This window comes from Sarcophilus harrisii, chromosome 1, assembly GCF_902635505.1.
Source record: "Sarcophilus harrisii chromosome 1, mSarHar1.11, whole genome shotgun sequence".
NCBI classification, from domain to species: Eukaryota; Metazoa; Chordata; class Mammalia; order Dasyuromorphia; family Dasyuridae; genus Sarcophilus; species Sarcophilus harrisii.
Window position 1 is genome coordinate 294,211,804 of NC_045426.1, and position 14,962 is coordinate 294,226,765.

The 14,962-nt window shown below is 35.7% G+C and overlaps 1 protein-coding gene across 3 annotated transcripts in view; it reads left to right on the top strand.

The window, feature by feature from the left end:
- KANK1 (KN motif and ankyrin repeat domains 1) overlaps window positions 1-14,962 on the top strand; it is a 241,521-nt gene that overhangs the window by 220,153 nt on the left and 6,406 nt on the right. For 2 of the 3 annotated variants that reach the window (XM_031943902.1, XM_031943907.1), the window contains 7 exons: window positions 1,369-1,581; window positions 2,730-2,835; window positions 4,275-4,496; window positions 6,338-6,425; window positions 9,596-9,815; window positions 13,794-13,936; window positions 14,496-14,696. In XM_031943902.1, the coding sequence (XP_031799762.1) occupies window positions 1,369-1,581; window positions 2,730-2,835; window positions 4,275-4,496; window positions 6,338-6,425; window positions 9,596-9,815; window positions 13,794-13,936; window positions 14,496-14,696 (1,193 nt within the window). The remainder of the gene's footprint in view (window positions 1-1,368; window positions 1,582-2,729; window positions 2,836-4,274; window positions 4,497-6,337; window positions 6,426-9,595; window positions 9,816-13,793; window positions 13,937-14,495; window positions 14,697-14,962) is intronic. The other variant, XM_031943918.1, reaches the window with a different exon arrangement.

The following is a 14,962-nucleotide window of genomic DNA, read 5'->3' on the forward strand; positions in this document are numbered from 1 at the left end:
TAGGTTATTTTTGTTTTGTTTTGTTTAATTGCCCTGATAATATGAGTCTGGCAGAGACAAATAAATTGTAGTTCTTTAGACTGAACTAGGAAAATGAGCAAAAAAAATTTTATGCCTAAACTTTCATGCCAAAACTTTTAGACTTCTCAAGGACAAGAATTATCTTAAAACTTTTCCCAGCAGCCTGTATGGCATCAAGCTACAAAAAGTTAAGTTTCTATCACCATGTGCTAGGATATTCTAATAGAAAGATGACCTGTAAATTTCTCAGTACATACAAGGTGTATTCAAGTTGATGGAAAGAAATCTGGGAAGAAAGACATTAGCAGCTGGGTATCTGGCAAAAGTGTCCTCCAGAAGGTGGGAAGTGAGATAGAGAGCATTTCAGGAGGGAGATGAGAGCCTGGCACAAAGACACAGAAATGGGAGATGTGTAAGGAACAGCAAGGAGACCAATGTGCTAGGTAAAGAGTGGAAAAATAGGAAAGAGCCAGGGTATGAAGACTTTTAATGACACATGACTTTATATGATTCTAGATGTATTACGGGAGTTTGGGGTAATGTGGACAGACCCTTTTTTGTTTGTTTGTTAAGGAAAATCACTTTGGTAGCTGGGGAGAGAATGGATTGAAAAGGAAAAAGACTTGAGCCAAAGGGATAAAACAGAAGTTGTTGTGATAGTCCTGGCAAGAGGTGATGAATAACTGATCTATGGTTAGGAGTTTGTACAGGTGCAAAGAAGGGGATATAGAGAGATGTTGTACAAGTAGAAACAATAAATATTGATTGAATTGAGTAAGGCACTAAATCTAGGATTGAGGGAGTGTAAATTGAAAAATGGAGAATGAATAAAGTGTACTGCTTAATTTATTTGCTTAGAAAAAAAATTTTTTTTTTTTTTTTTTACATTTTCAATTAAGTTTAAGCTTTGGGTGGTAACATCCCTACCCCCTAACACTATCCCAGCCGTGGCATTGATTGACAGTAACATTTAATCTCCTAACTCAGTGATTTGTTCTGATGGTTCAGTTTTCTTCAATTGTATCCAACTCTTTGTTACCCAATTTGGGTTTTTCTTAACAAAAATACTAGAATAGCTTGCCATTTCCTTGTTCATCTCATTTTAAAGATGAGGAAATTTAAGTAAATGGAATTAAATGGAATGCCTAGACTCATATAGCTATTAAGCATCTAAGACCAGATTTAAATTTGCGTTTTCCTGACAACAGCCCTAGCACTCTATTCACTATACTGTTTAAAGTGTGTAGTTTTGTTTTGTTGTTTTGTTTTTAGAATATCTGCATTAAGACACAGAGGTGTTTACCCCAACCCTAAATGCTTTATTTCATTCTCTTTCTCTTCTACCAGGACATAATTTGGAATGTATCACTAATATCCAAGTTACTTCATCAACTGTGACTTCAAATGGTGAAATGACAGCACATGAACAAGAGGCTGAGATCAGAAAAGGAACAAAGACTACTATGGTAGGAGTTGGCTCTGACCAAGAGTCCTTCCTCTCTCAAGACAAGACATCTCCAGTTAACCTAACAGATGATCAAATTGCTGCTGGCCTCTATGGTAATTCCACACACTTGTTAAATCTATATCTTAATACCACATCATCTGTTAAACATTTCTAGCCACCTAATTAAATGTTACTGGACAAACATTTAATAAGCACCTACTACATGTAGTAGGGTTAGCGTGGACCACGATATTAAATAAAGTTGTAAATCTGGCTGGTCAATGATCTGGGCAACCTTTAAGTCCAAACATTACAGTGAAGATGCTGATGAGCATTGGTGAAGATAGTTAGTTCCCTTTCCTAGAAATTCCTTAATTAAAGAAATCAAAAGTTCAGGAATTGATTTGATAGAGAAAAAAAATTTCACATGCCTCTCTTGGTACTGCTTTAAAGACAAAAGAAATTTGATTTATCAAAAGCTGTTTTTCTATTTCAAAAGGTTTTTTTTTTTTTTCCAGTTTTCTTCTCTTTAAATTTTAAACTTAATAAATATAAACACTTTAATGTATAAGGGACAGAAAGGGTAGATTATATGTGAAACTGTAAAGTTCTCTTAGTTTGTTCTAGCGAGGCCGGAAGATGGTAACAATGGAAAGAGCATAGGACTTAGTATCACAACAACCCAGTTTTGCCCTCAGACACTTTCATGTGGCTGTGATTCCCAAACCATAAAGCTCTCTAGAAAGGGTAGCTATCATTAATGATCCTTATCAAGAAGCAATAAAAAACTGTCTTGCTTGTCTGCACTTACTTCTGAAAGTCCTTCTACTATTTTGTATGTTTTTATAAAATTTTACTGATACTTCCTTTCCCTCTTTTTGGGGGAGGTGTCTGACATTGTCACTACTCTCTAATCTCTGTTCTCCAAGTAGAACCCCACTCTTGTAACAAATATATTCAAACAAGACAAAGTTGTGTGTGCGGGTGGGGGGGGGGGTGGATTATAATCTCATTTAACTTGGAGTCTCTGGTTTAGAAGTATTTTTAATGTAATTTTGAAAGAATATCATATTCTCTATATACCCAGTTTTCTAACAGGCTTTGCTTCATTTCTTTCAAGCATACGTGCCCCAAATTATATGGTATTATACACAGAAATTTAATATTTCTTACAATGATTTTGTCTTTCAGAGGTACATGAGTCTTTTGTCCAGTTGGTATTGATGTATCTTCCTGGCTGTTGTTTTTTTTTTTTCCACAGTATGTGCCAATAATGACACTACACTGAAGTCTATTATGAAGAAAGAGGGGAAAAAGGAATCCAACAGCACCAAAAAGAATCTTCAGTTTGTTGGCATCAATGGAGGGTAAGTCAAAAGAGTGGTGTTATTTATCTTACTGATCACCTGTCTCCTTTCCTTCCTTCCTGTATTGAATTACCCTCAAGGCTACTGCTACCTGGCCTATGATTGGATATAATAAATACCCAAGAAAGCTATGTTTGGAGATTATTTTTATCTTCTTTTTCTTTATCTGTTTGTTTGTTGCATGAGGCAATTAGGGTTAAATGACTGCCCAAAGTTACACAGTAAGTATTGTGCCTTCGACTCAGGTCTTCCTGATGTCAGGGCTGGCGTTCTAGCCATCCGCTGTTCAATTCTTTTATCTTCTTGGTGATCTCTGTTTAAGGAGTATCTGATGAAAATGAACACATTTCATCTTGCTCAAGAAAATAACCAAATCTGAAATATATTACAATCAGTACGTTTCTGGGTAGTCCTTAAATAATGCACACTTAAACTTCTCAGAGAAAGAAAACAAAAAGCCATATTGAAATTGGCCCTCTACTTTAAGTAACGCTTAGCTTTCAGTGCTTGAAAGACCTTGGATCTTTTAATCTAATGAATAATCATGCCAAAGATTATGATATTACCAGCTAGAGTGAGTTATAGCCAATTTTCATTGGTTTATTTTTTTCTATTTTTTAAAAAAGACCTATATCTCATAGTCTAGGCACTTTTCCTCAAATGACCCAAGCAACTAACCAGTGCAAAAAGACCCAAATTTGCTTTTTGAAATGACATGCATAAAAATTCTTATAGAGGTACTTACAAGAAAATCACAATTTAGAATAAACATTAAGGCACCTAAAATTAACACCTGTGTTTTGATCCATTTTGTCCTATCCGGTCCCCAAAAAAGGGAAAGAATGAAAGGAATGAAAAATAAAAACTAAGAGCTGGACAACTTCAGACCTGTTTGGCTTTTGAATTAGGTTCATAAGTGTATTTCCTTACTTTGCAGTAGATGTGATGGAATTTTTTTGTAAGCTGTGCATCATAATCTGTTGCTTGCCCAGGACATTTTATTCTTTTCAGAATCCTTTCAGTGTCCTCAAAACCTAAAGCCACAGGACTTTAGATGACTTGAAGGGGGTCAATCTTTATAACTTAGGATTTAAAGCTTAAAGTCCTAACTTTAATATTAGTGTTAATATTGGTATTAATTAGTATTTAATATTGGTATTATTTCAAGAGCTCCCTTCATAAAATTAAAGAGCTGAAAGGATCCTAGAGTATCTTGTACAGTCCCTCATTTTACAAATAAAGTGAGGCCAGAAAAGTAACTTGCTCCCAGTCAAGCAAGCAGCGTCACACAGGACTAGAGTGCTGGTCTTCTGATACCCTAGCCCAGGGGACTTTCCACTAACCTTCGTGCTGTGTACCCTAATAGAAATTTCTGAGTCGTATCACTGGGTCTATCTGGACACACGTGTGCTTTTCCTGAAATCCCAATTGCCACCTAGGTATGAAACAACCTCAAGCGATGATTCCAGCTCAGATGAAACCTCTTCTTCCGAGTCAGATGATGAATGTGATGTCCTTGAAGAGGAGGAGGTGGAGGACACTCAGGGAATGGCGGAAGGGCATCATGCAGTTAATGTTGAAAGTTTCAGGTCCATCGGTGTGGAGGAAAATGATATAAAGGTTCCAGAAAGCAAAGCAGAGAAGGTGGAAATCAGAGAGAGGTGTGGTACATTTCTCTTTCCTCCCCTTTCCCCTATCATATCATATATGTACTATTTACTGCGGGTACAATAGAGTTATCTAACTAGAACATTCTTGTCCAGAGCTCCTTAAAAAAGAAAGCTAACAAACAGATCAATGTTCACATTCCTAGTCATTCTATTAACAGGCAAACTAGGGAACATGACCACATATCTTCTGATGGTAAGGATTTTTGCTTCTGATTACCATAAAAATTTCTGAAATCTTTGTTCTTCATTTTGCTATACCAAACTTTATACCTGAGAATACCACTCACATATTCCTTTAAATCTTTTGTTTATTTGTATGTCTAAGAAAAATAGAAATTTTTAGTGACAGAAAACAGTTTTAAGGATATTTTTTAAAGCTTTATCTTTAGCCATTTTTATTTCCTTGCAGATATCAGTAAGCCATTATTACAGAATTGTTCTCTGTCGAGTAGAAATTTTTATATTTTCACTAAAAGTGAAAATTATATAGATGAACTGTGCCAGGAATCTTTCATTTTGTTGAAAATTGACTGATGGAGAATACCCAGTAGGGTAGAACTTGGGAATATCACCAATAACCAACTGAAATAACCTCCTCCCCCCAAAAAAAGCTCTGCTTTTTTGAAATATACTTAGCTGAGGGTGTAAGAGTTCATAGTGTTTACTAACAAATATGAAGTAGACATTTTAAAAAAGAAAATAAAAGCCAAAGATTTAAGAGAACAGACAAATAATACACTGTGGTATTTCATTAAATACAAACAGCCCCTCTAAGATCCCTTCATTTTTATTTGGAAAATAAGATAAGTACTACATTAGAGGAAGGTAAGTGTAATTGGTCTTTATTTAATTACAGTTGTATGCAATAAACTCAGGGTTTTTGTTTTGACTTTTAAATTTTCACCTTCTGGAAAGAAACTTTTTTTTTCCCCCCAGCCACTAAAACATGTTTTTAGTTTTCTGATCAATAAAATGTGCTTCCAAGGTGTGGGGTGTGTGTGTGTGTGTGTGTACAGAATAATGGAAATTGTTTATTTTTATTATTTATAATTATCTTTTTGCTTATATGTATAAATAATAGTCTTTATACATATAAATATTTTAAGCAAATTTAGGAAGTGAATAATGATTTTTAAACCTAATTCTAATACAAATTTTGATATATCATCCGGAAAAGACTAGAAGCTGGAGGTGAATGTAAAATCAAAGTATGGAGTTTCAAATATCAACCAGCTCTTTTCTTTGATCCTCAGTGTTTGGGACAAAAAGAACTACCCAAATTGACTACTACAGAGATCACTCATAGAAAGCAGAATTATTTATTGGAGTCTCGAGAAACGAACCCCATCCTGGTCTGTGAGCCAAATTTCACAGCAGAATAGGGGCCAGAGCCTTGAAAATGCTTACAGCTTTTATACATTTCAGACAAGTAATTTTCAAAATCCTACCCTCTATATGTTATGATTGGTCACGTAAGTCTACTGTTCCCCTAGTTGGTCAGTGGAATGTAGTAGACAAGGTAATTTACAGCTTCTTCAGCCACATAATCCCTTTGTTGGACATGGAATGTAGTCCAGGCCTTATCTAAAATCACATGACTCCGGAGAAGCCAAAACTGAGGCCGATAGGCTTGATCTACTTTAGCTAACAGTCTGATCAATATGTGCTTAATCTGTAAGCTCTTCACCTTTTCCCACACACTCAGGGTCCATTATTATACTTGAGGCCTCAGCTGGGCCTTTGACCTCTTTTATTTTAAAAGATTAAAGAATTTGTTTAAGAATTACTTTTTATAAATCCAATTTAATTGGCTTTTTTCCTTTTATCCTTAGGTATGAATTAAATGAAAAGATGCTATCTGCATGTAATCTACTGAAAAATAACATCAATGACCCTAAAGCTTTGACCAGCAAAGATATGGTAAGCTAGACCAGAGTACAGTCCTTATTACTACTGGTCTCTGTAAAATTGGTTTAGGGTGAGTCATTGTTTACATACTAGCCAAAATCTGTTTCTAAAACTGTTTTTCCTTTTCAACCTTCTTCCCTGGACCATAAATGGAATGAATAGGCCAAACACAAATAGGATTGCTTCTTCTCTGTGCAACCGACCCAGTGACCATTTACTTCCATCCTGTCTCGAGAGATTCTTTATTTACCCTGTACTTTTCCTGGGAATGTGTATTCATCTTTGAGGCATATACTCAGAAATGGAAATGTGAATAAGATACAGATTCTTTGTGTCTGCCTATTCCACTTCTGTTTTTCAAGATTCGGTTTAGGGATCAGCATGCTAGGATTTGAGGCATATTTCTTTTATTTAAGCTTGCTGTCTGGGCAGAAGTCAGCATTTCTTTTTATTATAAAACTGCATATTATCTTCTCATGTGTAATGCATACATATTCTTAACCCTAAGAACAACCATGGTGGCCTTCTCACATTTGTAGAAGGTTTTGAAAGAACTGAAAACAAATGGATTTAAATTTGTGTTGTTAATTATAAATGTCCTGGGAAAGATGGCTTTTTTGTGTTGTGTCACACTGACTGAATCTGACAAACCTTGTCTACAAACTCCTTGGGTTTCTGATTCAGCTGAAACTGTGACTTCCCTTCTTTGGCAATCCAGTGCTTAGGAGCATTCAGAAAGCTCATCTCCACAGTCACATGCATTTGAGATTTTTCTATAATGACTGATACAGAAGTTCAACAACAACCCAAAAAAAAAGGTCTATTTTGAAACTCACAGCATCAGAGAGAATTAGTAGAGATTTATAAACTGGTTCATACAAATGGAACCATTTATATTCTTGCATATCTATACTTGTCTTTAAATAAAGTCTGAAATTTAAAAAGAAAAAATTATGCTGTTTTATATCCTGTGCAGGTCTGTTTTTGGAATATCCTAGACCAGCCCTGTCATTTTACAGGTTAGGAAACTGAAATCTAGATAAGTTGTGGCTGACCCAGGGCTAGCCGCTTAATAACAGAGCTGAAATTAGAATGCATTCTTGTCTTGGGCTTATTTGACTCAGAATACAGAGCCTCTCTACTTCTGTGACCTGTAAAGTGTATTTTCTCTTAAAGATACTGTATAGTTAATTCACATATTTGATGTAATTATATAAATCCACCAAAACTAATCCATTAGCAATCCATTAGAAGCAGGACAGAAAAGGGAGGTGACAGTGAGCTTTAGAGATGAAAATTTTAAACAAAACAACCTGCATTCCTCCAAAATTTCAAAGCTCTAAGGAAAACACAATGGCTACTTTGAAAAAAAACAAAGATAAGCGTTTTTTCAGCCCCTATTACTTGATAAGTCCTGTGCTAAGCACTTTACAAATTTTATCTCATTTGATCCTCACAACCTTGGGAGCTAAATGCTGTTATTGTCTTCATTTTACAAATATGGAAACTGGGGCAAGGATTAAGTGATTTGCCTAGGGGTCATATAGACATTTATCTGGGACTAGATTGGAATTTAGGTCATCCTGACTATAGACCTCTATAGCACTCTAGAACTGCCTAGCTCTACATGGTAGGCATTCAGTTGCAAGCATTTGAAGGGAGATTTTGTTATGACAAAACCTATACTTCCCAACAAACATTCAAACAAATTGCATTTTTCCTGCTGTTCAGCTAATCACTGAACACATAATTACCCCTGATAGTACCTACCACTTCCACTTGAGAGAACAATTTAGAGTCTTGGGCTTGGGTTCATGCCCCAGCTCTTACTAACGGTAACCTTTGAAAGAGCTCAGGCAATAAAATTCAGGACAGCCAAGGTGTTTGTAATTTAGAAATCATTTATTGTTTATTTACCGGCTGGGACTGACTCTCAGTAGAAATCCACCCCAAACCCAAATAGAGACAGGCTTATAAGCAATTCTTGTTCTGCTTTGCCCTTACAACAGTGACTCGACTTCTCACTGGAGAAGGGGGATACTGTGGAGCTTACAGGATGTCAACATTTTCCTATAAGCCTGAGGCCCCTTGACCCAGGGATGAGGGGGACCAGTCTTTTGTCCATTTCAACCTTCACTTACTCAAACTTATTGTTATTCCGTTGTGTCCAATTCTTGTGACCCCATTTAAGGTTTTCTTGGCAAAGATACTTGAGTGGCTTGTCATTTCCTTCTCCAGCTCATTTAACAGATGAGAAAACTGAGTTAAATGAGGTTAAGTGACTTGCCCAGGGCCATACAACTACTAAGTATCTGAAGCCAGATTTTGAGTCTTCCTGATTCTAACCCCAGATCTCCATCCTTTGCACCATCTCGCTACCCTTTCTCAAAAGTAATTTGCCTAAATCTCTAAAAGGAGGCTAAACAGTTAACATTAAAATCTTAGCAAGATAAATTACAAGAGTCAAATGAGATACTACATTTAACAGAATTTTAAACTATAATGTCTAATATTTTTCAGTGTTGTGATTCAGAGTGGGTCAGTCAAGAGAAGGAGAAGGTAGTAATGCCAAGTGTATTTGGGGACATTAGAGAATATATTGACATAATGATTTTAGGGGAGTCTTTTGTAAAGAATGCAAAAAGACTTAAACTGTACACATTTTAAAAATTATTTTTATTAATCTCTTTGTAATATTTCTATTTAACCATTTATTCTTCCCTATTTCTCTGTTCTAATAAACAATCCTTTAAAAATGAAAGGAAAAAAAATTCATCAGAACTAACCAACATATTGAAAAAGTCCAGTCTAATATGTCATCACTCCAAACCTATTGATTCCCCATTTCCACTTAAAAATAAAAGGAAGATGTCTTTCTATAACTTTCTTTGGTTTAAGGATTCATATAAAAACTGGCATTGTTGCCTTTGCACAGTTCTTTACAATTAAAAACTACATTAAATGCAGTGTTTCATTTGCTTAGTCATTATGATAGCATAACATGTGATTTTATTTGTTAGTGTTGACTAGGAAAAGAGGTAGAATTAGTTGTTTCTGAAACCAGATTCTTGCCTATACTTGACTAAAAAAGGGGCTAGTTTCCTGAACTATTAGCTTAGGACTTAGAAAACCTATAAATAGAAATGGGGGAAACAATTGCAACACTTTTGTATTTTTGGCAGAGATTCTGTCTCAATACTATTCAGCACGAATGGTTTCGGGTATCAAGTCAGAAGGCAGCTATCCCTGACATGGTTGGAGACTACATCGCTGCTTTTGAGGAGGTCTCCCCTGAGGTCTTGCAGTACATCATCAACATGGCAGATGGCAATGGAAACACAGCCCTCCACTACAGTGTCTCCCATTCCAACTTTGAGATTGTGAAGTTACTTTTGGATGCTGGTATGTTGGCTGCCCCACTAATCTCCCAAAATGAGAGTTGTGACATTCCTCAGATAGTCTTTAGGAGAAGTGAAAAAAGAATTTAGACTGTGTAAAAATCCTTTTTGTTTAACATTTCCCAACCAACCTACAGCTTTCCATTAGTCATCCTCTCTGGGATTCAGTTCTAGCATCTGTAAAATGGAGAGAATCTTTGTGCTACCCCTCTTACAGGGTGTTGAGGAAAGTATTTTGCATAGCTAACACTTAAATATAGCGCCTTTTATGTGCCAGGCAGTGTGCTAAGCACTTAGTTATGTTCTCATTTGTTTCTCACAAAAACTTTGAGAGGAGATACTATATATTCTCTGTTTTAGAAATAAAGAAACTAAGACAGAATTGCCCAGGGTCACATAGCTACCAACTGTCTGAGGCTGAATTTGAACTCAGATCTTATGTACATTATAATTAATCTGGTTTATTTGCTTCAGAATTCAATGACTTTTCCTTCCACCCTCACATGTGAAGCTTAAACTCTAATTAATACTAGATAAATAATATGTTTTGTCTGGCTAGAAAAGAGGTTTTGGAGATCGTTTTGCTATAGGCAAGTAACAAAAGAGTGATAATATAATCTTGTGATAATATAATTATACATACATAATATTGTGATATTCTTACTCTTGGATTATTTAGTGTTATATCTGTAGATAGTTATTTAGTGTTATTATCTTACTCAGTTTCTTTGGTCTCATTTTACCCATCTATCCCTAACTCATTTGACTAGTATTCTGTGCTAAAGGAACACATACTGTAGATTTTATTCTAGCCATTTATTATATAATATGTTTATTATATAATAAATTTATGTATAATATAAATATGTAATATGAAAATATATAAATCTATAATATGTTTGCTATTAAAAGGGAAATTCAACAAGAGACTTTGCAAATATTAGTTACAGACTTTAATTGTTACAAAAGACTTTAGAGATCATCTAGTCCAGCCTCTTAATTTTACAAATGAAGTGGGCTGAGGAAAGGTAAAATGATATGCCTAGGTTCTTAGTAAAAGAAAAAAGTAAATATTTTTCTGATTACATATTCTGCTCTTTGCACCTCACTATGCCAACACATACACAGTGGCAGGAGTTTAAGGTCAGTATTACTCTTACCAGAAATGCAGTTAAAATTGTATTTATTCTAGAAACTCAAGAATAGTCTCTCCATGCCATATTGTGTATTGGTATATGAACTAAATTATTCCTTGATCATTGAGCCATTTCAATGAACTGTTTTGATGAAGAAAAAGAATAGCAGTATGCAAGTAGTATGAAATGTGTATGTGCAGAGAAATGTAATGTGTGTGTGTGTGTATTCCTCTTTTCCTCACCCCTCTAAATCATTTATGTTTGGTCTTGAGAGGAACCATGGTATACTAGATAGAGAACTGGCTTTTAAACCAAGAAGACTTGGAAATAAATAATGAAGCCAGAAGGGGAAGATCTGATTTGAGAAACTGGAAAATGATCCAAGTCTTCCCATTCCTACTTTCCACCTCCCTACTAAACTGTACCATTGCTCACATTCCAAGGAAAGAGTGGTTCACTGATCACTTCTTAACTATACAAAAAGGAAGCAGGCTTCACTCCCATTTAGCTCATATCTTACCTAGTGACCTCCATCCAATGTTCAAATGGATTAGATCCTTCCAAACTTGTATTGGTCTTATGAGCCACAGTCAAACACATTGCACCTTGACCCCCAACATAATGATGTCATTTTAGTCTTCTTCAAGTATGAAGGACAGCCTGGTAAACTGGTAATTAATTATTTTGATTTAAAAGAATCTGAGACCTTTCCTTTCTACTTCTTGATAGTGCCAGAAAAAGAATTTTAAAGTGGAAGATGTGATAATGTTAGACGGTAATTGAAAATAGATTTGCAAAAAGCCATAGCATTATTTGGAGAATGGTAACTATATATTGTAGAAAGTAAATAAGTTGATGTTATGCTGGAAATAGAGAATCCTTCAGATTCAACTAAAAAAAAGAAAAAAATTCTTGATAGCTAGCATGTGTGTGTGTGTGTTTAGAGAGAGAGAGAGACAGACACATAGAGAGAGAAACCTGATCTGAGAGGAGCCCAGCACTGAATATAAATATTAAAGGTCCCCAAAATGCAAACCCATTCCTTCATTTCACCGCATTGTATCTTTGCACATGTTTGCAGAGAACAACGTCCCTAGAATGGAATAGGCTATCGAACTAATATTTCCCTTATTATGAAAACATCTTTAACATCTTAACTTAAACATCTGGTCTTACACAGATGTCTCGTAAGGCCCCTTTTCTGCCCTTCCCATTCCTTTCCTTTAATTAGCATGCACTGGACACATTAAAAATCTACTAAATGGTAAATTAGTAAGCCTCAGTAAACTTCTTAAGAATTATAGGAATAGAAAATTGTCTGGCTTTATTAGGTGTGTACAGAAAGAAAGACTCTATTAGTTCTTGGCAGTTTCTTAGAGAACTTGGCAGATCCATTCTCCGACCAAATAGGCCTGGGGCTCAATGTCATTTAGTTTGAGTAAAACTTCTAAAGGATCAAAAACATCAAAAATAGCATTTTGTGAGTTATAAAATTCACATCCAAAGCCCACACAAACTTTATTTATTTTTTTTTTTTGGTGGTTCTCATAGACTTGCACTTTATTTCATTCCACCCAAGATATTTATTAGCTCTACTGTTACCCTAAGGAAATCATCTAATCTTAATTGTGCCTCAGTTTCCTTATCTATAACTCTGGCTTTTTAAACTTTTTATACTTGTGACCCCCTTTTACCTGAGAAATTTTTATATAATTCTGGCTACATAGGTATATGAAATAGGTATAAAAATGAAATATTTACTGATAATAAATCATAATTTTGTGACCCCTTACATTCAGTTATGAGACCCTATATGGAGTTGTAAGTCACAGTTTAAGAAGCTGGGCTCTATAAAATGAAGGGGTTGGACTCTGGCCTTTCAAACCTCTTCTAGCTCTTATTACATGATCTTAAGATGGTGCTCTTAACATCTGGACCTCACCACATTTATTTTTTCCCTCCAGGACAATCATTGCTTAAAGAGGTCTCAAAGAAGTTCTCTAAGAGAATAACAGAAACCCTCTAGAGCCTAGAATACTTTTGATGACTTGAGGATTACAGAGAAGAGAGAGATCATGTAATTATAGGGGTTGTGAATTAGAGAATGAAGGATTAATTTAAGACAGAGGAGATGAATAATTAAAGAGTAGATAGAAATATTTTTTTTTCTTTTTTTTTTCAAAGGGGATTCTACTTGACAGAGAAAAAAAGTGGTGGTGAGGAGTGATACAAAAGATAGAATGCTAAACCTGGAGTCAGGAAGACTTCAGTTAAAATTCAACTTCAGACATTTACTAGCCATGTGATCTTGGTCAAGTCATTCAATCTCAAATTGCCTCAGTTTCCTGATTTGCAAAAAGGAGTTAATAAAGTACTTTTAGCACAGTGTCTCATACATAATAAGCATCATGTGAATATTTGCTATCATTATTGTCATAACCACAAAAGTAGGAGAGAAAAAAGGAATTCTTTAAACAAAATCCCAAAGAGAAAGAGGGTAACAAACAGAAATAAGGGATCAAGGAAGAGAAGAAGCAAATCTATGGGAACAGGGCACTTAACAAGATTAAATTAAAAGAACATAATTCTATGTTTATAGCAGAAGAAGGGGGGGAAATCTTAACTTGAAATATATGTGGGGGCACAGAAGGAGAAGAGAGAATGAAGGGTGGGTGACATACTTTCTCTTCCATTTATATCAATTTTGGGGAAGGAAAGGGACATTTTGCTTTAAAATATCTCATTTCCTCAACTTTCTGAGTTATTCATATTCAAACCATATTTTTGTATATCATGGTTTCAGTGTGTGTGTGTGCTGCATTTTGAAGGGACTCTTCTCCTTGCAGATGTATGTAATGTAGACCATCAGAACAAAGCTGGCTATACCCCTATCATGCTTGCGGCATTAGCTGCTGTGGAAGCTGAGAAAGATATGAGGGTCGTGGAAGAACTTTTTGGCTGCGGAGATGTAAATGCCAAAGCTAGCCAGGTCAGTACTATTGCTGTATCATATGTAATGGGTCCATTTGAGGAGGTGGGCATTCTGAGGAAAAGTTATTTTTAGCATCTTGGAATGGCAAGCACATATATCTAATTTTCTTTTCTAGTAAAATCAGCTTCTAGCTGATCACTGCCACGATCAAGAAATCTCTGAGCATAGGATTGCTTGTAAATAACTAATTGTCAATCAGCCAGAGACAAGAGACTAAAATGTTGAAACAGAATCTTTGCTCATCTTCTGTCTCCTTTTCCTTGAATGCTTCTAGATATAAACCTGCATTTGAAGCACTTTATTTGATGGTTGTCTCTCAGAAAATTTTTTCATGTGTTATGTTATCCCCTTTTTAAGATTCTTCCCCTTCAACTTTGTCACTCTTTATCTTGTTCCTGTTTTCTAGCCTGGCAGAAACTCTTGGCCCTTTAGCTTTCTCCAGCTAGGATACTTTCCTTATAGAGATAAAACTGATACAGACTCTCAGCCCCTTCAGTTCTTTCCAACATGGTCTCCGTGGCAATTTCTAACTTTCTGTTGTGATTTATTCCTGAAGGCTGGACAGACAGCTCTAATGCTTGCAGTCAGTCATGGAAGAATCGACATGGTAAAGGGTCTGCTGGCCTGTGGAGCAGATGTCAACATCCAGGATGATGAGGGTTCTACTGCCTTGATGTGTGCCAGTGAGCATGGCCATGTAGAAATAGTTAAGCTCCTGCTGGCACAGCCTGGGTGCAATGGTACCTTGGAGGACAATGTAAGTTAAACAAAGACTTAGAAGAGAGAACCTTCTTTCCTAGAAGGGAAAAGAAATGCAGTGACACAGAAGAAAGATATTGAAACCTACATAGCATTAGCAGAACAGATAATTGATTTGGAGTCAGAAGTCCTGTATTAGAATCCAGTTGGACAAGTCATACACCCCATCTATAAAATAAGGGAGTTGGACTAATTGGGACTCAGAGAGTCCCCTTCTGATCTAAATTTTCTATGTTGTGCTTTAGATAGATCTTATTTAGGACA